The sequence below is a fragment of the Gadus macrocephalus genome, chromosome 22 (genome assembly GCF_031168955.1).
Source record: "Gadus macrocephalus chromosome 22, ASM3116895v1".
Taxonomy (NCBI): domain Eukaryota; kingdom Metazoa; phylum Chordata; class Actinopteri; order Gadiformes; family Gadidae; genus Gadus; species Gadus macrocephalus.
In genome coordinates this window covers 15,128,567-15,150,578 of record NC_082403.1, presented here as the reverse complement: position 1 = coordinate 15,150,578, position 22,012 = coordinate 15,128,567, and the positions used below count along the sequence as shown (strand labels likewise).

Below are 22,012 nucleotides of genomic sequence, written 5' to 3'. Positions count from 1 at the left end.
CTTCCTCAACCGTTGGAGCATGCGCAGTGGGTGCACCGCTGAAATTCAAATTTGAACCTAAGTATCGTTTGAGAGCAGAGGAGCTGAGGAGCGTATACTTCGACAGCGGTCCGTTCTTTGTGGACGAGCCGAACACATTAGTAAAGAGTGGATAGATATTAAGTGTAACGTTCCTCCGAGATGGACCCCTTTACCGAGGTGAGCAACTGTGTTTGTATTATATTATTATATTATCGTAAAGTCAGAGGTCGCCTTGATGTCAGCTATCAATACAATACCGTTGTTCCTTTATTCATCACCATCCCAACACCATCATGGTGTAGGGATTCTTAGGACTGGCTGTTCTTAAAATATAAACAATTCATTTAATTGGTTTATATTAGTTGATTGTATTATGTGTTTGTATCCTCCTCTTTTGAAAAAGGTTTCCCAACCGACGATCAGATATAGATGTGTCACATGTTGTCTTCCTTTAACCCTTAATGATGACAGCCACAATTCGACTATGCGGCAGTAAACTGACACGAACACGAAACATATGACGTACAATAAGTTAGCAAAGCAAAGAGTCATGAAGTGAACTTTGGTTATGGCCTCAATGTCGGAAACATGATCATTATAGCTAATCCTCACAACTCGATGTGACGTTGGTTACATGTGGGTTCAAAAGATCCCCACCACCCACATCAGACGATAATGCTCTTATCACCTCAAGTTGAGGTAACCAACTTGGACCTCTCAAGCACCATGACCTCCACCGGTTAACAACATGCCGACCACCCCATGGAATACCTTTTAGTGTGGGGTCTTTTGTTCATGAGGTCCCATAAATGTCTGCATTATTTACATACGTGGAGAATGAATCTATTTACAGGTTGTATTTGAGAGGACTTGCCATTCCTTGTCCCAGCCAATAGGATTTGAGAGTTCAAACCTCTTGGCTGGGCCTCCAGGCAGGAGTGGCTCATTCCTGTGGAATGACATTTACACTCACACAACTGCAAATTTTCCAAGCGGTGTGGAAAACGACCGTTGAATGAGAGGAATGTGTTTGGTCTTGCACAGTTACTGGGCTGTAAGTCAGCTCTCATGACGTGTTCCCTGTGAGGCCAAGGGGCCGGGTTTTCAAAGAAAGACATTGATTACATGGCCGTGCCTATGTAGGGTCATGTTGTCAAAGCTTATTTACATTTGGTAACGATTAAGCTACCATTTCACCTAAAGGAATGCACATATTTTGCCCTGGTTTTGTCTCCACTAAGACGGCATTATGTTTGAATGGCAGTTGCTTACAGCCATAAATGTAGAACTAAGACCTTTTAGTGAAAGTCATGTTTTCTTTCTTCCTCTTTTATTTCTTTGAGACTTGCGGGTCCGGAAGTCAGATTCAATCTGCTCTTTAGTCGTACATGGATGAAAAAAAAATCAACATTTTACAAAATGATGGCTACTTCTGAACTGTATGGCTGTAGTTGCATGTACACGATTTGCATTACAATGACCTTTCCTGTTTGTTTTACCAGAAATTGTTGGAGCGCACACGCGCCCGGCGCGAGAACCTGCAGAAGAAGATGGCGGAGCGGCCCACAGCCGCGAACAGACCCATGGCAAAGAGGAGCAGGGAGCCATTGGCTGACACCAATAGCATGTTGACTGAGCCCGTCATGGAAAAGGGTAGGAAGAGGGGCATCGTGCTTTTAGACAGATTGAAATTTTGCATTGGATCTCTGTGATGGTTGAAAATGTAATGATGATATGGATACAGTTTTGCCATATGATGAATACTACCGGTAAATCGTTATTTGATTATTAGTATTTTTTTAATTACTTTTATTTAAATAACACATTTAGTCAACATCGCCTCTGTTTTGTATGATGTTGGTTTGAGAGAGCATGAATTTAAATGATACATCATGGAACCAAAGCATGGCGGTCCCATCCCCACCAAGACCAGTCCAGCAGGTCCTGACTGGTCTGACCTCCTCCCCCCCCCCACCGTACAGCGCTGCACCCCTCCTCCAAACCCTCCCCCTCCAAGCGGCGCTGCTCTGAGGAGAACCCCAAGCCGGCCCCCGCCGCCGGGGCAGAGGAGGTGGAGAACCGGGAGCCAGTGGTGGTGCCCCCGGCCGCTCCCCAGGACCCCCCCACAGACAGGAAACCCCCCGCGGGCCCCGCCAGCGTCCGCTCTGCCGCCTCCCTGGAGAGGAGAGCCGGACCCACTCCGTCCAGTGCCGTGCGGCCCCCCGTCCAGCCGCCGCCCCCAGAGCCGGCGAGGGGCGGCCGGGCCCAACCCGAGGCCATGGTCATCGCTTCGGACCCGGGCCCGGAGATCGCTCCCTCCAGGAGCGTGGAGATGGCCGCCCCCTCTAGGGGCCAGGCGGAGCTCGCTCCCTCCAGGGGCCAGGCGGAGCTCGCTCCCTCCAGGGGCCAGGCGGAGCTCGCTCCCTCCAGGGGCCAGGCGGAGCTCGCTCCCTCCAGGGGTCAGGCGGAGCCCGCCCCCTCTAGGGGCCAGGCGGAGCTCGCTCCCTCCAGGGGCCAGGCGGAGCTCGCTCCCTCCAGGGGTCAGGCGGAGCCCGCCCCCTCCAGGGGCCAGGCGGCCAGCGAGGGGCCCGAGGAGGCCCCTGGTCTGACGGCCGCCGGCATGAGGTCGCGCCTGCAGAAGCTGGCGGCGCAGAGGAACTACTGGGATAACGGTACCTCATGTCTTCATTAGATCTACAACATACCAGCCTGAACGATTGCTGCACTCAGACTAATGAAGGAATTTTATTTTATGGAGAGTGCACCTTATTTTGGGGCCAATTTGTACCTTATCCAGGATGCATTAATACAACGTAGGGGATGAAGGGCAAAGCCAACGGCCTCATTAGGAATCGTAATGTCATTTAGGCCATTTGGTATTAAGTTGCAATCTCTGTTTCATCATTTGAATGCACTGATAAGCAGGACCATGGTATTGTCTCGACAACAAAATGGGCTATATAAAAACTATTATTATGAATTCATCATTTAGTTTTTTCCTTGACTCCAGACACATCCGACGACGTCCCCCTTTCCCCCGTCAAGAGACAGCCAGAAGTGGCCCCTCAGGTCACGGCCCCGGCTCCTTCAGGGGCCCCGGTTGGGAGGAGGGGCCGCCTGGCCAACCTGGCCGCCACCATCGGCACCTGGGAGGATGACCTGAGCCATCCTGCCGTCGCCAAGGACCCCCCACCAGCCAAGCCCGCCTCCACCTTCATGTCCAGGAAGCCCCCCCAGCAGAGCGCGGCCCCGTCCGGTGGAAGGCCCCTCCCCAGCTCTGCTCAGGTAGGCACAGTGAATGATCCAATAGTGGGTTGTCATCGGATGAGACCTTGGTATGCAACGCAAAGGTCTTCTACCACAGGCAGGGTGTCCGCGCATCCTTAAAAAGTCTAAAATTCATGTTTCTAAATTGAAGGCCTTAGAAAGTCTTAAATTCGTTAGAAATGTTTTATGCTGGTCTTAAATACTGTAACTCAAGGTCTTAAATTTGTCGGGGCAGGTCTATTTATTTTTTTATTTTTCTCAGGGAGCTTTTCAGGAAGGACATGTAGACAGGCTTCTTTCTTGCTAGCTGCATATATAAACGATTATCTGAGTGCTGGCTAGCTAATCTGCGACAATGGGTAGGTGCAAATTCAAGGACAGCTGGCTGGAAGACGTCCGTTTCCGAAGTTGGCTCGCGTCTGTTGCCAACCCCCACCATTGCGTGTTTTAGGCCTTAAATTTCATTAAAAAGCTCTTAAAAAGTCTTAAATTTGACTTGCTGAAACCTGCAGATACCACAGGAGCAACATCAGCAAAACCTTTCATTTAAACGTTGTTGGGAGAGAGTTGAATGGAGATTGAGTCTAGTGAATTCACCGATGTGTGCATTTTAATGTATGCTCCTTGTAAATGTTATGGTTATGATCAACTGGCTTTTCTCACTGCCCTTCGTCTCCGCAGTACGGGACGGACTAGTCCATTGAATGGATAAGAAGAACCGTCGGGTCCTTAGTGGAAATTACATTAAACATTAGTCCGAACGTTCTTCTTATCCATGAGACTGAAGTATAATCAGTGCTTGGTTTGCTTGTAGTAGGTCTACAACAGGGGTCAGCAACCTTTTCAACATGCAGTGCCAGTTTGATATTTTCTCGTTATTGAGTGTGCCTTAAAGGGACACTATGTAATATTTTGAGTAATTTATTACCTCAAATCAACATATTCATTCATAAATAAGTCCTCATTGGTGTAAAATTATCTCTGCCAAAAATCTCACTTATCCTCCTGAGCGAAGAATAATTAATATTAATATCAATATGGTTACATAGGACGGGTAAGCTTCATGGAGGCTTCCATTTTCTTCCGGTCTATGAGCTGCCGAGAGGGTCAAAAAGCACTACGTCGTACAGGAATTGCAAACGCGTTTTCACTCTGAGCCAGCGTGACGGTCGGTGGAACAGAGCTTAGTTTAGCGAGACGAGTTTTACAGGCAAATTTGAACATGCACCGCATTTTTTTGAAAGACCATAGTTATGCCACGCCACAGGAGAAGGAATCATCGTTGCCAAAAAAACGACGATGTGCAAGCAAAGCATGTATAACATGGTTTTTCATGGCAACGAGATGCGGGGCGCTATGTTTGAGCGACTCGTCATTGAAAGGCTACTTTATTACATATTTAATTTACTTTTTCACATTTTTGTCGAGTTTAAATCGTGACAATATTCTTATGACTTATGGATACTGTCAAATGCGTTGGAGGAATTCAAAAGCCATTCTTCATCAAGTTATGGAGGTTTATTCTCTGCTGTGGTCACCGTATCCAAATCCACCGAGACGCACTTAGGCTAGAGCGGACCTTCTGGAGCTTCAACTCGCTTGCGAGACAGTTGATTTATCACCCGAACAACTGGATTTCATACCAACAACTCTGATAAAGAAGACAATACGGAGGAAAAGAAGATCGAGAGGAGGAATTAGGAACAGGATAGGAGACGAGGAAGTAAACTCGTTGCCAGGGCGACTAACTGGCGGCGCGCACAGTCGCAGCGGCCCCTCTTGAGATCTGTGAGATTGAGATTGAATTGAGTGTGAGACGTCCTACGACGAACGTAGTTTATGACAGGGAAACAATATTAAACATTAGGACATTGAGAGCGAGTAACATCACTGGCATTCGCTGGCATCTGGACATACTACGCAAACACAGGATACTAACGGACACTGTGACACCGTGCCCGCAACTGCCCGGAGGAGGAAGCAACAGAGACGGGGTGGACGTAAACAAACTGAACAGCTTCTTTCAGCTCCTACCCTCCAAGAAACGCTATCGCAGCTTAAGATGCTCCACAACCAGGCTGCGGAACAGCTTCCTACCTCAATCTGTCAGGATGCTCAATGCACCAGCGTCCCAGATCTTCTCACTGGACTTTATTTATTATTTATTTATTTATTCATCATTGGGACGTTTGTTTGTTTGTTTGTTTGTTTGTTTGTTTGTTTGAAATGTATGTTGATCTTGATCCGTGAGAAACGCCTTCTCGTTTTGTTGTTCAATCAACAAAATGACAATAAATTTGATTTGATTTGATTTTGATTTGATTCCGTTAGTTACAATGTAAATTGTTGGTATTTAGAATACTGTTACATTGTTGAAATCAACGGGTTACAATGCGTTGATTAGGATGCGTGCTCAGCCGCACGCATTATAGGAATTATTGTTTTGATTATCGGTAACTCCAAGACTACCAAAGGCTATGTCAACTTTTATGTTATGACATTTTATGTAATCTGACATTAAATGACCTACTGTTATTTATCATCTGTATAGTTATTTGTCATGTTGGAAAGTCCACAACTGCTGGAGTCAAGTTCGTTGTCTGTAAGAATGCTTGGTCAATAAACCTGATCTGATTTGTCCATCTAATTTGTCCAGTTGTCCACGAACCTCATCATCACTCGAATGACTCGTTGAGGTAGCCTAGTAGGTGTCATGTCACAGCTTCTTGGCACATACTGCCCACCGTAGTTTTTGGACAAGCGAGCACTATTAGTTTGAATGCAATATACAATTGTACCACTAGATGGGAGTAATTTTTACACAGTGTCCCTTTAAGCAACAATATATTAAATATTAAGCTGAATTATGACACAGCGACCAAATACATTTCCAGAAGACCTGAAATTTTATTATTTCCATATCGTCCACAATCATGCATCAACATTTTAAATATTTTTTTTGTTGTTATATTTGCTACATGGGCTTACAAATTATAATTACATATGTCCCATCTTAAAACACCACTTTCAGAAACTCATTCAAAAACGTATTTGAACTGTGAGAAATGTTAGAAACAAGAATAGATGAGAATGTTGGAACCATCCACAATATCTTTAAGACATGTACAGATTTGCAAAACCATGTGAAGGTGATGCATACAGGCCACTTGCAACAATATTTTAAATATTTTCTTCTCAATTGATCCCATTTCAGAACACTGCTTTCAGTAACTCATTTAATCATATTTGCACTGGGAGGAAATGCCCAAAACAGATTAAAGTGCAAAAAAAATCGATAGTAATAATTATGCCGCCGTATGTGCGGTGACATTTTTAATAATAAAATAAAAAATACGTTTTTTTTATTTTTTATTTTAAGTGTGCCAATGATTATGCTGCCATGTGCCAGTGGTGGCACGCGTGCCTAGGGTTGCCGACCCCTGGTCTACAACATACTGCCATCCACTGGCCAAGAGTCCACATTGCACTCAAAACTACTTCACTTGAAGATTCCCATTCTTGAAGATGACTATATTTGACTCCTTCTCATTAGCTCCTATTTACCGGTCAGCATTATGCTTTGGCGGACCATCAAATGGCTCTGTCCCCCGCCACAGCTTTTTGAATGTCGGAGCAACCCTCTAACTCCCTGTACCTGTGACCCTGTCCAGATGGGCCCATCGCCAGTCAGGTCCACCAGAGGGGCCCCGGCCAGCCCCCTGAAGTCTGACGTCCTGAAGCAGACCCCTGCAGTGTCTCAGTCCTCTCCGGCCCCCAGCCCCCAGAAGGCTCTGAACAAGGCCCCCATGTCTCCCAGTCCCCTAAAGACTCAGGCCCCGTCCAGGCGTCTGGACTCTAACGTGCCGAACGCCAGCCCCAGTAAGTTGGACCTCCCCGCTAAGCCTGCCAGAACGGACCCTTCCATCCCCTCCAGAGAGCGGGTCTGTGTGGCTGCTCAGGCCTCCACTACCCCTCAGCACCAGAAGGCCTCCTCCGGGACCCCGGGTAAGATCAAAACAATAATTATTATACAATTAGGAAATCCAATAGAGAAACGTCTGAGGGGTTTTGAGCAGCAGTGATCCCCAGCTGTCGACTTTGTTTATTTTGTGTTGATGGAACGGTCTACTTATTGCGAAACCTCCTGCATGTTGTTGACCTGTCAGGGGCGAAGTCCTTCCTTGAGCGCTTTGGAGAGAAGTGCCAGGAGCGCGCTCATCAGGGCACCCCCACGGGGACGGGGGGCACCCCGGCCAAGAACCTCAGTGTGACCCCCAACACACGGCTGGTCCAGGATAAGCTCCGCGCAGCGCAGGCTGCCAGCACCACCACCTCAGAGCTAACCCAGAGACAGAAGCTGGTGAACACCCTTTCTTAATGCCCTCCTTTTATCATACTATATCGTCCTATCTCAACCACCGGCTCATGGATGGATTTTGTAATCTGTCATTTTGTATCAAAAATATTTGATGTGTATGTATGTGATGTATGATATTTCAGCCGGGTGTTGTAGATCTTTTCTGACCCCCCTTTGTTTACGACAGGAACGGGAAACGGAGCTTGCTCAAATCCGCAGTCGCTTCCAGAAGGCGGGCAACCTGTGGAAGAACAAGGAGGAGGCGTCCGACGGCCAGAGGAACAGGGAGACCAAGGTGAGGGGAGGAGCCCGTGCTGCTCCACGAGACAATGCTGAAGGAATCATCGGGATCCTCATGACCTTGTGCGTTTGCTTTACAGACACCCGCACAACAGCCCTCCGAGTGTGTGAGCGCCACGTCTCAGGGAGGAGCTGAGTCCAGCACCCTCTCCAGCCTGACCTTTGCAGGTAGGACCATCAGGATTTGAATCATGTTCACCGCATTGCAAGTCCACAGTTTGTAACTTATGACGAATAAGAAACTTGATGAAAAAATACTTTGTGTGTGGTGTGCGTGTTCCCCAGCCCCACTTTCTTTGACCCATCGTGTGCAATATGTCAGCGTTCTTCATGAGCCACTTTGTGCACATAGTAATGTAAACAAGGTGTAAATATATACATAGACATATTCTACTTGCATACATTGTTTGGCACATCGCTATGTGCTTATAATTGTCCTATAGAGTTATTTTTGTTTTCAAACCTTTACTTCTTATTCTCTTGAGTAGCATTGTAACGGGGTCTGTCTACAGCAGGTCCCGGGCTCTCCCCGCCCGTCTCCACCTCTAGCCCGATGAGGAGGGAGGAGCGGCCCGCCCCACTGGCTGACCCCCAGCCCCGGGTGGAGCAGGAGAAGAGCGAGGAGGAGGAGGAGGAGGAGGTGGAGACGAACGTGGACTCTGGCTCCATCAACTCTGCGGTGATCAACGAGCTGTTTGAGGGGGTTCTGGAGCAGAGCGACGACACATCCAGCAGCACCGGGGAGGAGGGGGACGAGGAGGAAGATCCACTGAATATCTCCTCCATGTCCCTCCTCACGCCGCTGGCCGAGACGGTGGCGTCTGTGATCCGCAGTCCTGACAGGAGGGAGCTGATGGTACGCTGGAGGGGTCTATGCAAAGGAGGGTTCCTTACATTTGTCTATGAAGCATCATAACCAAGGCCTTGGCACTGAAGCCACATGGGGGTCCAGGTGTCAGACCCAAAGACATGCTTGTGGGCCGCTCGTTTGATGCGAGTCGTGGTCAGACGCGAGGTGATTGTTGTGGTTTGGTCCGGGATGCACTGTATTGGGGTGTTGGAATCATTCGGAACATGCTAATTTAGATATTTTGTTAGCTTATCGGGGCCTCTACAGTCTCCAAAGTCTTCATATGCAACATTATACAACACCCTCTAAGGTGTAAAAAAGTAAAGTAAAACACCTCTTATTCAATGGGAGAACGCTTTCAAAGAATATCCCTCTTTCCATGCACAGTGAGCCAAGCCTTGCAGATGTCTGATATACAATGGCACCATCGAGGAGCAATGCAAAGCTTGAGTACGACCCAACATGCCTCAGTTGGTCATCTTCTTCTTCTGCACCTCAGACGTCCACGCCGGCCGGCTCCTTCCTGGAGAAGAGCGACACCTCCAGCAGCAGCAGCCCCACGCCCAGCAAGTTCCAGAGGGCCCGAGTGTCACGGGGCCAGTCCACAGACGAGGAGGGCCACAAGCTGCTCTACAGGTGGGGGGCCCCTCCAGCACACAGGATTCTGAGTCTTAGGCCCAATCCCATTTCTACCCCTTACCCCTCCCCCCTTCCCCTTACCCCTACAAAACAAGGAGGAGGGGTAAGAGGAAGGGGTAAGGGGTAGAAATGCGATTGGGCCTTAGTAACGTGTCAAAACGAGAAGGTGAAGCTGCTTATGTGTATGTAGCGGATTGACATTTGAAATGTACGTCCTTGCACCTTATGGGGGGTGGGGGAATGGTTTCTGGGATGGTAAAGGTCCATTGAGGAAGCGTGATGCATACATCAAGTAGCAAAATCACGTGAAGTTGGAAAAAGGAGCTGCTCCACCCAGCGTGGTGAGCCGGTGGCCCGTGGGATGACGCCGGTGTCCCTCCTCTCTCCCCAGCGTGGACGCGTACCGCTCCATCCGGGTGAAGGAGACGGAGCGGCCCCACGTCAAGCAGGTGATCGTCAGGAACGAGGACGTGTCCCTGCGGACCGCGGCTGCCGGGCCCAGGGCCGCCGGCCAGGAGGCGGGCCTCAAGCAGAGGCTGAAGGTGAGGGGTCGTGTGGGTCTGGGGCTCTCAGGTCAGGAGGCGGGCCTCAAGCAGAGGCTGAAGGTGAGGGGTCGCGTGGGTCTGGGGCTCTCAGGTCAGGAGGCGGGCCTCAAGCAGAGGCTGAAGGTGAGGGGTCGCGTGGGTCTGGGGCTCTCAGGTCAGGAGGCGGGCCTCAAGCAGAGGCTGAAGGTGAGTGGTCGCGTGGGTCTGGGGCTCTCAGGTCAGGAGGCGGGCCTCAAGCAGAGGCTGAAGGTGAGGGGTCGCGTGGGTCTGGGGCTCTCAGGTCAGGAGGCGGGCCTCAAGCAGAGGCTGAAGGTGAGGGGTCGCGTGGGGCTGGGAGTCTCAGGTCAGGAGGCGGGCCTCAAGCAGAGGCTGAAGGTGAGAGGTCGCGTGGGGCTGGGAGTCTCAGGTCAGGAGGCGGGCCTCAAGCAGAGGCTGAAGGTGAGTGGTCGCGTGGGTCTGGGGCCCTAAGGTCAGGAGGCTGAAGGTGAGGGGTCGCGTGGTTCTGGGGCCCTAAAGTCAGGAGGCTGAAGGTGAGGGGTCGCGTGGGCCTGCCGTGTTCTTTTGGAAAAAGTCTGCCAAGTCAGGATCGCTTTAACTCACTTTATTTAGCAAAGGTTTGGACTAGCATACATGAAGCAAAAGGAGGGGAATTGTACATGCACATGTGGAGATACACTTAGTAGGGCATTCCAAAGGATGCTTTACCTGGAGCGTTCTAACCCCCTGGGCTATGGGTTGTAACTTTAATACTGGGCAGGCGTGGACATAGTTATGTGCTCTGATTGGCTAAGCATGGTGCTGAACTCCCGCCTCTCTGGATGTTGTATGTGTCTCTATGCTGCTCCCTTGTGGCTATGTGTTGGCATTGCAACTTGCTTTGTGGCTATGTGCGGGAATTACACTTGTTCTTGGGGCCTTGAGCATCTGGGTCACTCGAACATCTTGACCGCTCGTATCTCTAGAATTGACACATGATGAATGGCCTCCTTTGTGAGCTGGACACCTCCCTAGGCTCCGGATCCCTCCTTAGCGTGATAAAGAAGACTCTTTAATTGGTAAGGGCATATGTGGCCTTGGTATGAAAGTGTGAATTACGTTACAGGCCCTCAGGTCAGACTTCAGGGTCATACCTCAGCTCTGATGGCAGACAAACACATCTGGTTTCGCTTTTCTTTCGTCCATGTTTGTTACGACCAATCATGAGGTGTTGATTTTGGGCAGGTAATTGGCTCACGGCAAGCACAAACGTGGGCACCACCAATAAGTTCTCCCTGTGACGAGTCCTTTCACAAAGTCGCGTGTGCGTGTGCCTCATGTCTGAAGAAGCCTCTAGTCCAGATTGAGTTGCTAATGCTGCTCCTCGTCGCCCCCTGTAGGCCCTGACCAGCGACATGAACATGCAGCAGACGGTGATCCACCAGGCCAGCCAGGCGCTCAACTGCTGCACCGACGAGGAGCACGGCAAGGGCTCCCCGGTGGAGGCTGAGGCCCAGCGGCTGCTGCTGGTAGCCAGTGAGTCCCCCCCGCCCGGCGCTCCATTGGTTCACATTTGTGCTCAACGTGTTTGTTGGTGTGTGTCTGTAGACATGTCATCCCCTCCCGTTCTGCCCCTGTAACCCAGCTGAGAAGAGGTTGGCGCTGAAGGCCGAGCTGGAGCGTCTGAAGGGGGAGGGCCCGTCGGGCCAGAAGAGGGGGGCTGCTGGGCCCTCCAGGGCCCCCCTGAACTCGGGGGTCCCTGCCTCCAAGGGCTCCATCACCCTGCAGGAGCTCCGGCTGCCCCTCAAGGCAGACTTTGTTTGCGCTGCCGCTAACAAGCCAGGTGCATTTATTTGTCTTCTCGTTATATGAAGACGGTATTGAATGTTTGAATTTGAATCAAGTAAACGAGCTTGGATGTTCTCTCTGTTCTGACAAGCCACCAGGTCACTGGGCCTGAGCCTATTGGCAGCTTTCATTACTCGAAGAACAACCAGTTCAAGCGGCAGCACCCGGGCACCTGAGGTTAAACGGCCCGCTTACTCTCTCTGTCTCCGTCTCTCTCAGGGTCTTCCAGTCACTTCTTCTTCATCCTGATCAGAGCGGGGGCCGAGAACATGGTAGCCACGCCCCTGGCCAGCACCCGCAGCGGGCTCAGCGGGGACGCACTCTCCTTCAAAACCAAGTTCACCATGTGAGTCCATCACCCTGGACCATAGTGCATCAAGACAATCAATTGTCTTGATGCACAAAAATTGTAATATTGGCTCCATTATAGTTCCTTTCATAAATACACTACTTGTTATCTAACAATGATCAAGTAAAGGAATCCTTTGTGATTGACAGTTTATTATATAGAACAACTAAAGCCCTAAAGCTGCTTTTAGTATTTGTTGCGGTTAGGGATGGCGAAAATGTAAAATATTCTTGACCGACCACCGAGCCTCATTAACCGTCTGAAACCGGTTAACCGATCAGATTAAAATGTGCCATTTGAAATAACAGCCTTTACGAGCCGCGCCAGCCGCCTGCTATTTTGTTACTCTGCTCTCTCTCTCTCTCCCGTTCTGCCTCCGACTCGCACACACACACTCTCTCCGAGTGAGAGGCAGCGGCTCTAACCGCGGTACGACCTGTGTTTGAATTGAAACACGAGGTATGCTTTTAACTGCAAGTTGACTGTGTGTAGAGAGCGGGCTCAAACGCCCACAATGGTCTGAGATGGCGGGGACCACCTTGAGACCCTGCGCGGGATTCACCAGGGGCCAATCGGAAGAGGGCAGCGTTGGGAGCTCATTTTAAACATCACCACGGCTCATTAAGAAAATGACAGTTCCGAAGAGACGCCGATTGTTTTCGCTAGTCTTATAGCGTTTAGTCTACTGTCCTTAATAATTTAGAGATCATATTCTCCGCCGCTCGCATGCGGAAATAATTAAGACTTGAGGAGAAATTAAACAGTGGGCTAGAGACGTGGTGTCAGTCCATTTTGTAGTATGTATTCAGCTGCTCAACATGTCTCCCTTCATTTGTAGGTCTGATGTTTCCAATGACTTTGAGGTGGATATCCAAGTCTACTGTCTGGTGAGTGGCTTATTCATTATTCATTGGTTTTGAACATCTTTACTTATATCTTTTGGTATAACGGTGGTTTGATGTTTAGGTGATGAAGCGGGAGGCAGCCAATGACAAGAAGAAGAAGACCAGCAAGTCTAAGGTGAATTATGAATTACTGCTGTTGAGGTGTGTGTGTGTGTGTGTGTGTGTGTGTGTGTGTGTGTGTGTGTGTGTGTGTGTGTGTGTGTGTGTGTGTGTGTGTGTAACTGGGATGTGTGTGTATTCAGGTAATCTGGAGACAGGTTCTTGACGGCCAGGATTTGTGTATGTCGGTATGGATCAGTTTCAGTACCACCTCTCACCTGGTGGGGGTGCACCATGGGTGGGGGAGGATACATACTAGTGAATGGTGATGATACTGGTAGTGAACTGCGGATAATCCCAGTGCACTGAAAGACATCAGATTGGGTTCAGGATGATGGAGTAGAATTGCATGGCATTGAAATCTGTGTTTGGTTCTATCTTTTCTAGGCTATGACACCAAAGAGATTCCTTGCCATTACAGTAAGCCTTTTTTTCAATTATGGTTTGGCAAATTTTAGTACAAAAATATAAAAACGTTGTGTCAGCATTATAATGTTGCATTTGTAGTACTTTTAATGGTACCTGCTTTTACATTTATTGACGAATTCTTAATTTTTCTTTGCAGAAGAGCAGCCAAGCTCCAGGTGAGTCCTTAAGGCAATCTAAAGAAGAAATGCTTTCACATGGTTTAAGACTTAAGTGACCTCAAGGTGAACAGACCTGGAAGAAATGGATTAGAAGAGTATTATCCCATGAAAATAAGACCTTAGAATGAGCCCTTTATATCCACGGAGCCCGCCATTTTTCTACGGTAGCCCAGAACGGAAAGAGGACTATAGGGAACGCGTTTTAGGTTAAAAGTTGTAGGAAGGAGGGGTACTTGTTAGCCCCATGGCATTGGTAACTGCAATCATCAGTATTCAGACCCCCAGCTTGGATTTATTTATCTCTGCAGAGGAATCCACAGTGCACGAATAGGAACACTAGATGCAGTTGCGCTATTAACTCACCAGGTGGCTCTTAGTCTAAAATGTACACGTTTTACAAGAAAAAACATTCTTACTCTGTTACGCTGTATCTAGTATAGATAGGTACATGTTTTGGAGACATTAGACTATGAGTTTGTTTCCCTGGTCGATTCGTTGGATTGTTCATATTGGGCTCTGAGACTGCTTATTTTCTGTGACCGCAGTTCAGACCGTTGTGCTTTATCTCATAGTGACATGCACATTGCCGGGAATGCACATATTCGATTGGCTGGGTAGCATCACGTGGGATGGCTTAACTCGAATGCAATTGGTCAATGGATTTCCTGATTCACTAAACCAGTACCGTAATGTCTAGAAACGCTGCGCCGGTCAAAATAGAAGCGCCCCGTCAAAATTAAAAATACTTGAATAATTAATTGACTATAGGTCCGGGTCCGTATAGGACGGCGTCTGGGTCCGGACCCGGTCCGCCTGTTAGTGACCCCCGCTCTAGATGTAAATGAAATGTAAATGTAATCAGTCGGGCTGGGTCTTGGAGGCCTCTGTCGTCTGGCTGGGTCTTGGAGGCCTCTGTCGTCTGGCTGGGTCTTGGAGGCCTCTGTCGTCTGGCTGGGTCTTGAGGGGCCTCTGTCGTCTGGCTGGGTCTTGAGGGGCCTCTGTCGTCTGGCTGGGTCTTGAGAGGCCTCTGTCGTCTGGCTGGGTCTTGAGGGGCCTCTGTCGTCTGGCTGGGTCTTGAGGGGCCTCTGTCGTCTGGCTGGGTCTTGAGGGGCCTCTGTCGTCTGGCTGGGTCTTGAGGGGCCTCTGTCGTCTGGCTGGGTCTTGGAGGCCTCTGTCGTCTGGCTGGGTCTTGGAGGCCTCTGTCGTCTGGCTGGGTCTTGGAGGCCTCTGTCGTCTGGCTGGGTCTTGAGGGGCCTCTGTCGTCTGGCTGGGTCTTGAGGGGCCTCTGTCGTCTGGCTGGGTCTTGAGGGGCCTCTGTCGTCTGGCTGGGTCTTGAGAGGCCTCTGTCGTCTGGCTGGGTCTTGAGGGGCCTCTGTCGTCTGGCTGGGTCTTGAGAGGCCTCTGTCGTCTGGCTGGGTCTTGAGAGGCCTCTGTCGTCTGGCTGGGTCTTGAGGGGCCTCTGTCGTCTGGCTGGGTCTTGAGAGGCCTCTGTCGTCTGGCTGGGTCTTGAGGGGCCTCTGTCGTCTGGCTGGGTCTTGAGGGGCCTTTGTCCTGGTGTCTAATCGTCCCGTCTCCCTGCAGTGATGGCCAGCCCCGGGGGGCCCAATGCGGTCCACACCAGCAGCTTCGTCCTGGTGGGCTCCCACAAGCTGACCCTTTCGTCCGTCGGGAAGAACAAGTTTCCCCTGGAGAAGGTACCGACCTGACATATAATGTTTCTCTTTTGTTGTCCCCCTAGCAAGACTGTTTCTTTAGTCCCTTTATCCTTTTATCCCAAACAAAGACTAAGGATTGAATCCCTCTCATTGGAAAAAGGTTTGGCTATGATGGACTTGTTTGAATTAAAAAATATGTTTCATGTAGAAGCAAAGAAGGACATTTCAAGAACTTGGTCTTATTTAACAAAGAAGTGATATTATTTTGCTGTGACTAGGTGCCAAACAAAGTGTAAAGCTGGAGAACATTTGTCGAGGGGAGTCACCCAGTTCTGCAGGCCTTTTTGAAAGAGCACCTCGTTCTTCTCTGTATGACAGCCCTGGGCTGCAGACAGTGGCAACCGGAGCCCCCATTAGCTTATGGCGCGTTTCCACTGCAGGGTGCGGAACGGATCGGATCGCAAAGGTGCGGATCGGGTCGCGTTTCCACCGCCAAAATTAACATGTCGCGTAATACGCTTGCTTGGGCGAACAAGGAGGTCGAAACGTTCGTCTGCATTCTTGGGGAGGAAGACGTTGTTTACGATGTTTACGTAGCTGCCGCGGCGATCGACATCCGGCCTACCACAAAGGGTACTGTCAGCAGTGGAAACGCGACCTCGGAACTGAGCTGGGCTATACTGCCCCCTCCCTACCGCACCTTTGCGATCCGATCCGTTCCGCACGCTGCAGTGGAAACGCGGCATTAGGTGCTGCTAGTTCTTCTGGTTACTGGTTCCTGTTGTTACAAGTTCCTCATGTGCTCACAGGCCTACCACCGTCTTTGGTTGTCCCTGACGATGTGTGATCCCTTAGGCGCTCACTCACTCTTAAACCGTCTCTCCCTTTTTATAGATCAAATATGAAGGAAGGGAAAGGGAACTTCTCAGTGACATGTTTCATAAAAAGGTTATTTCTTGTCTCACGGACAGATTTGTTTTCTTCATTTTATTTATGTTCAGATTTGTTTTGGGGAAAGTGTGGAGCAATCAACATCACCACCAGATGAACTGAATCAGTCTTGACACTAACATTAAAATCCCGATCAGCCTGCCAGTCTGTCTGTGGCTGTGGAAACCAAGTCTTTGTTGCTACCCTAATTTGGCCTTCTGAAAACTTACTAAATATAAACAGACATGCAATGCTGTTCATCAGGATTACCCATTTTCTTTAACCCCTTTCTGCACACGGTGTTTGCATGTCTTGAAACATTGACCTGTATCTTGGCCAGTAGACCCTGTATTCACGGTGGATCAACGTGTATGCATGCTCCCAAAGGATTGGAAGCATTTTTTTTAACGTCAAATTCAGGACTTGGGGCATTGCGGTTGCACTGTATATGTTGTTAAGAGCGTACAGCTCTTTGTAGCCCTGCTGTAGCTCCCTGCTGCAGGCACCCAGGGGTCAGGTGGAGCAGACGCCATGGGGCTCCTCCCTAACCTGTGGCCGTGCTCTCTAGGTGCCGTTCCTGTGCCCTCTGGAGGGTCACATCCACCTGAAGATGCAGTGCCAGGTGGGCTCCAGCAAGGTGGAGGAGAGGGGCTTCTTGGTGAGTGCAAGATCGTCAGGAAATCACATGTTCAGTTTGATTTGAAGATGAAAGGGAAGTGCTTTTACTGACTGCAGGGTTCAGCCCCTGCACCAGCTCTGGTGCAATGTGAAATGAAGCAGCGAATGCTCTGAGGGAAATTGTAAATGTTTCCATCAGAGTGATTTATTTGATTTCCTCTAGAAGTGATTCAGGGCAGGTGCTTTACAAACTATCAGACCAGTGCTGTGTTCCAATAGCCATACTTCCATGAGCACACTTAAACGTAGTACTCTATCCGCACTCACTAAGTGTGCTAATTTTCAGATGTCAGTGTTGTTCCAAATCGAATACTCCGTGGTGCACTAACCGGAAATTACGATCACGTCTGGCGCTGCAATAAACATCCCGCTTTACGCCTACCAGCTAAAAAAAGCTACATAAGCTATAAAAACTACAAAATGACTATTAATGCAGGCTATGTGGAAAATGCGCAGAATTTGGCTCAGCCGGGCTCCACCCTCTTCCGCTACGTAGCTAAGATGGCTTTGAGTACACCATCCGGGTCCTTTCAGTACACTTATTTTTGCCCCATCTGAATTGGAACGCCCTACGTACTGAAACTAAGGCTAGTAAGTACGGATAGTATGGATTGGAACACGGCACTCCTGTGCCAACCGGAAAATTAGAAGGCCTCTGCTGTTATGTGGGGGGGGGGGGGGGGGGTCTTAGCGGTTACTACTGTCATTAAAAAGAGTACTTGGCTGGAGATAAATATGTCGTTGTGTGTTTTGAAAGGGTTAGACAAGCCAGTCTGACTAAGATGACATTATAGTGTGCCTAATTATTTTAACCTGAAGTGTTAAATTATAAAATGTGTGTTGGCATTCCCTCTGAAGTGGTAGCGGAGTCATCCTGTGTTTGTGTCTCCCCCCTCCAGACCATGTTTGAGGATGTGAGCGGTTTTGGCTCGTGGCACCGCAGGTGGTGCGTCCTGTCAGGGTACTGCATCTCCTACTGGACCTACCCTGACGACGAGAGACGCAAGGTAGGCTGGTCCTCCTCCACACCTCGCCCTGCCTACACCACACCTCGCACGCCGGGCTTCTGTTGGCTGGGGGTTTAGACTTTGCCCACTCTTCCTAGTTCGTTAAAAAATGCTCACATCCTGTTTCTCTCTGATCAATGAGCGCCCTGGGAAAGTTTTATTTTAGGACACAGTATCTGATTTAATAGAGCCTGATAATAGGAAGGCACATCAATGACTTGTCCAGCTTCTTCAACTACTAGACAGAGCAGTTTTTATCAAATGTAGGTTGATTCACGATGTTTAAGGATTAACTGAAATCTGCATTGAAGGTTTTTCTCAGATTAAAATGTTTTAGCTTCATGTTTTTTAAACCATGTACCATATTTGGAAATCACTTTCCTTCCAGCCAGGGCCAGACTGATATCTACTGGGAAATGCACTAGTTGGCTGAGCCACCATTGATCAAACGGTTTTGACAGAAGCTTTTTTAACTTATCAAAAACAGAAATTACAATAGTTTCAAAGTCAGAGTCAGCTTTAATGTCAATTAATTCACATGTAGACATACAAAGCAATCGAGAAACCGTTTCTCACTATCCTACGGTGAACAGATAAAGTGCACGTGCACAAAAGATAAGACTAAAAGTAAACAATAGATAAGACAACACTAAGGGCCCTATCTTGCACCCAGCGCAATAACTTTCTACAACGACGTATGTATCGTTGCTAGTTTGCACCCGGCGAAAAGCTGATTTTCCCCCGCAGCAAACTACACTTGCTTCCTGAGAGGCGTGTCGGCAAAAAGCAGAGGCGTATTCCAGCGCAAATGATACATGGTGCTATCTAACAGATCGATTTTTTAATTGTGCCACAGACCGAAAAACCCTGGTTTAAGTGCCTTTAAGTGCCATGTGTGAAACGGCAGAGAAATAGCATGTGGATTGTGAAAAAAAAAAGTTACATAGAGGCTGCATGAATGTAGTGGTTCTAGCCTACTGTAGTAGGCTATGCCATGCGTTAAAATAATAATAATAACAATAACAATAATAAACTCGAGGAAAGTATATCCGAATATTCAAAAACAAAATCTTGTTTAAGGGTTAATGATGACGTTAGTTAAATTATTTAGGAAGGAACAGTTGATACAGCAGTAATAAGTTGTACTTTTAAATCAATCACATATTTTCTTGGTACAGACAACGTGAACTACCTATAACTTAGGATTGATGAGTATTTGATCGTGAGGAAACAGTTTTACCACGAGTGTTTAAAAGAATGAATGAATTCGGGTGATGCTTGGAGCACTTGTGTCTGTTTAAACACACGCAAACTAAACACGCAGGCTAACGCATAATACAGTCCGTGGCAATGTATATTAACGGGGGGACACATGCATATTATGAACCCAAGTTGATAACGATAATTTATACAATACTGGTAATAAATTATGTTTGTTAATGTATTGCCGCATATCATTAAATAGACCGTTGCGGCCATAGAACCGCATATCATATACGTGTTAAGTTCTCTTTGCTGAAATTGACATGACGACTCAGTGTTTCTGAAGTTGTAGAACAAAACGCTATTCCATGCGTGAATTATGCCACATTATTGGGACATAAACTGAGCCATTTGAAGTTAGAAATTCATGTGGTCATGACTCGTGCATCTGTCTCAGGGGAGAATCTCATTGATTTATTGCATGTAACGCCCAAAACACACCTACAGGTATTCCGCCCAAAACACACCTACAGGAATAAAAAAAAAAAATAGGGCCCTAAAAGGAGACATTGAAGTGCACAAGAGATAAGGACAATACTAATATTAAAAAGTAGCATAATTTTTTTTTTTTTTTTAGTTGAGTTGTGGTAGTGCAAAAAAGGCAGTCAGTAATGGCAGCAACATTTCTGTAATATATATTTGTAATGGTAATGGTGTAAATGGGAATAATTGATCACCAACATTTAGAAAAACCTGTACTTTTAATTAACCCAAGTGGGAGCATGCCTGCACTGGATGCAGCCTGGGACATCGGGGGTTAGTGGTGCAACGGATCAACCATGCAAGGCGACACCCAGCTCGTCAGGAGCAGTTAGGGTACCTTTTGGTTACAAGACAACTGCTCTACCTTTCTGGTTTGTCTAGGATGAACTATAGTGGTTGACCCCGCAATGTTTAATATTGGTCCTGTCTCGGGTATTTGGCTCATTTAGAATCGCCCCTGCCTGCTTCAGAATGGCTGGCTACGGGCATTCACAAACCTGTCCTTAATACAACCCAAAACGTTAGTTTTTTTAAATGTGTCTTTTATTTTATTGTTCTGGGGGTTTAACAGGTCAATTATAAATGCAAGTGTTTTATTTTCCCGTTCAAAGAACCCAATGGGCCGTATCAACCTGGCCAACTGCACCAGCCCGCGAGTGGAGCCCGCCAACCGCGAGTTCTGCGCCCGACCCAACACCCTGGAGCTCATCACAGTCCGGCCCCAGAGAGAAGACGACCACCAGACCCTGGTCAGCCACTGCAGCAACACCATGTGTGTCACCAAGTAAGTAGACCCGCCTCCTCGTAGACCTCTTCTTCGTCAGTAACGAGCCCAGCGTATTGCCAGATAACCCTGTTTTTAGGGTCCTGCATGTCAAGATGTTTGTGTGCCATTGTGATTGGCTGATGCCAGTATTGTAACCAATGATGGTTACAATACTGCTAGTTGAGCCCCAGCCCCTGAGTGGTGGTGGTCTTTACGTGTAGTACTTGCTGTAACCCGCCCTCCCATTGGTCCGCTTAGGAACTGGCTGAGTGCTGACACCAAGGAGGAGCGGCTCCTGTGGATGCAGAAGCTGAACCAGATCCTGGTGGACCTGCGCATGTGGCAGCCGGACTCGTGCCTGACGCCTCCCTGAGGAGGCCCTCCCAGAGAAGGCCCTCCCAGTGGGGGCCCTTCCCCCTGGACCGTCCTGCCGGGGCCGCTGTGCAGACTGAGGAGCCGGTGGTCAGAGCGCTTTACGGGGGGATGTAGGAGAGAGAAGGGGTGTCTGCTGTAAAGGAGGACGCATGAGAAGCACCAATAAAGCCATACTGCTAACATTTCAATACAATATTTTAGCGGCTCTGGTTAAGCCTATATTTTAATAATTTTTAAGCTTAAATGTGTTGAAGCAGCCAGCGTTTGACTATTTAGGTGCCACTGCCCAAGACAAAACTATACGTTTTTATGAGCATGGCTTTCATATTGTAATCAAGACGTTTGAGATGATGCATACTGCAATGGTGGCGAAGCACAAAATAAATGTAGGTATATATATATATATATATATATATATATATATGGAGCAAGCTGAACTTTACTACTGCATGACGGCACTGCCTGAGGCCCTAAATGCACAACCTGTTATTTCTACTATATATGTCATGGCTTGCTGTCAGGTTTTGTAATGCCTTTGGTTTTTTTTTTTATCCTGTCTAGTTAAACACCATTTGTGTGCCAAACATTACACAAGTCTCTTTTGTCTATTTTTGTCTTTTAATTGTATGCATGTTATTTGTTTACGTGAGTGATCTGGTGAATGTGTATCAATGCACCGTATTCTTCTGTACATCTATCTGGTCGGTTGGACACTTCTTATGTGCCCAGTGATACGGTAAACATGTGGTGGCCTATTGAGCGTGACGTGTATGCAGGTGTATTGCTGTATCACACTCGGTCTAATTGTTTACTTGTACCGTCTACTTTAAAGCACTCCAGGTTTCCTCAACACAGTGTATCAGGTATTTGTAAAACAATGACTTTAATAAATGCCTGCTGCGACCGAACATGTCTTAGTTCATCTAGTAAATGCAGAGTTGAATAAAGTAATGATTTGTCCTGAAATCCAAAGTGTCTGCGGCCAAGGGTAGGAACGAGTTAATCTGGACCTCTGTAATCTGAGTTTGGTGGAGAAAGGGTTTCCAGGTGCAGGAGGGCTGATGATTAACCTTTTGGATTACCTCCCTAGGCAGCGGTCAGGTTCTGCTTTT

General features: G+C 48.1%; 1 protein-coding gene across 3 annotated transcripts; it reads left to right on the top strand.

Annotated features, from left to right (window-relative positions):
* Positions 1 to 38: 38 nt before the first annotated feature.
* anln (anillin, actin binding protein) lies at positions 39 to 21,866 on the top strand. 3 transcript variants are annotated; one of them, XM_060042618.1, is made up of 24 exons: positions 39 to 198; positions 1,524 to 1,674; positions 2,004 to 2,693; positions 3,032 to 3,306; positions 6,960 to 7,293; positions 7,455 to 7,648; positions 7,833 to 7,940; positions 8,026 to 8,113; positions 8,458 to 8,801; positions 9,295 to 9,431; positions 9,826 to 9,976; positions 11,356 to 11,491; positions 11,601 to 11,798; positions 12,023 to 12,149; positions 12,991 to 13,039; positions 13,119 to 13,172; positions 13,544 to 13,576; positions 13,722 to 13,740; positions 15,325 to 15,437; positions 16,293 to 16,346; positions 16,897 to 16,986; positions 17,906 to 18,013; positions 20,371 to 20,543; positions 20,784 to 21,866. In XM_060042618.1, exons 1-24 carry the CDS (start codon positions 181 to 183, stop codon positions 20,896 to 20,898), a joined length of 3,759 nt encoding a protein of 1,252 aa, XP_059898601.1. In that variant the 5' UTR covers positions 39 to 180; the 3' UTR covers positions 20,899 to 21,866. The 3 variants fall into 3 exon arrangements, with proteins under 3 accessions (XP_059898601.1, XP_059898602.1, XP_059898603.1); XM_060042619.1 differs by having other exon boundaries at positions 41 to 198; positions 8,461 to 8,801; XM_060042620.1 differs by lacking the exon at positions 16,293 to 16,346 and having other exon boundaries at positions 41 to 198.
* The last annotated feature ends 146 nt before the right edge of the window (positions 21,867 to 22,012 follow it).

Coding starts and splice junctions, on each gene's coding strand:
- anln (XM_060042618.1), top strand. Junction 7,941..8,025: donor AGAGGAACAGGGAGACCAAG/GTGAGGGGAGGA, acceptor TTTGCTTTACAG/ACACCCGCACAACAGCCCTC. Junction 15,438..16,292: donor ACAAGTTTCCCCTGGAGAAG/GTACCGACCTGA, acceptor CCCTTTTTATAG/ATCAAATATGAAGGAAGGGA.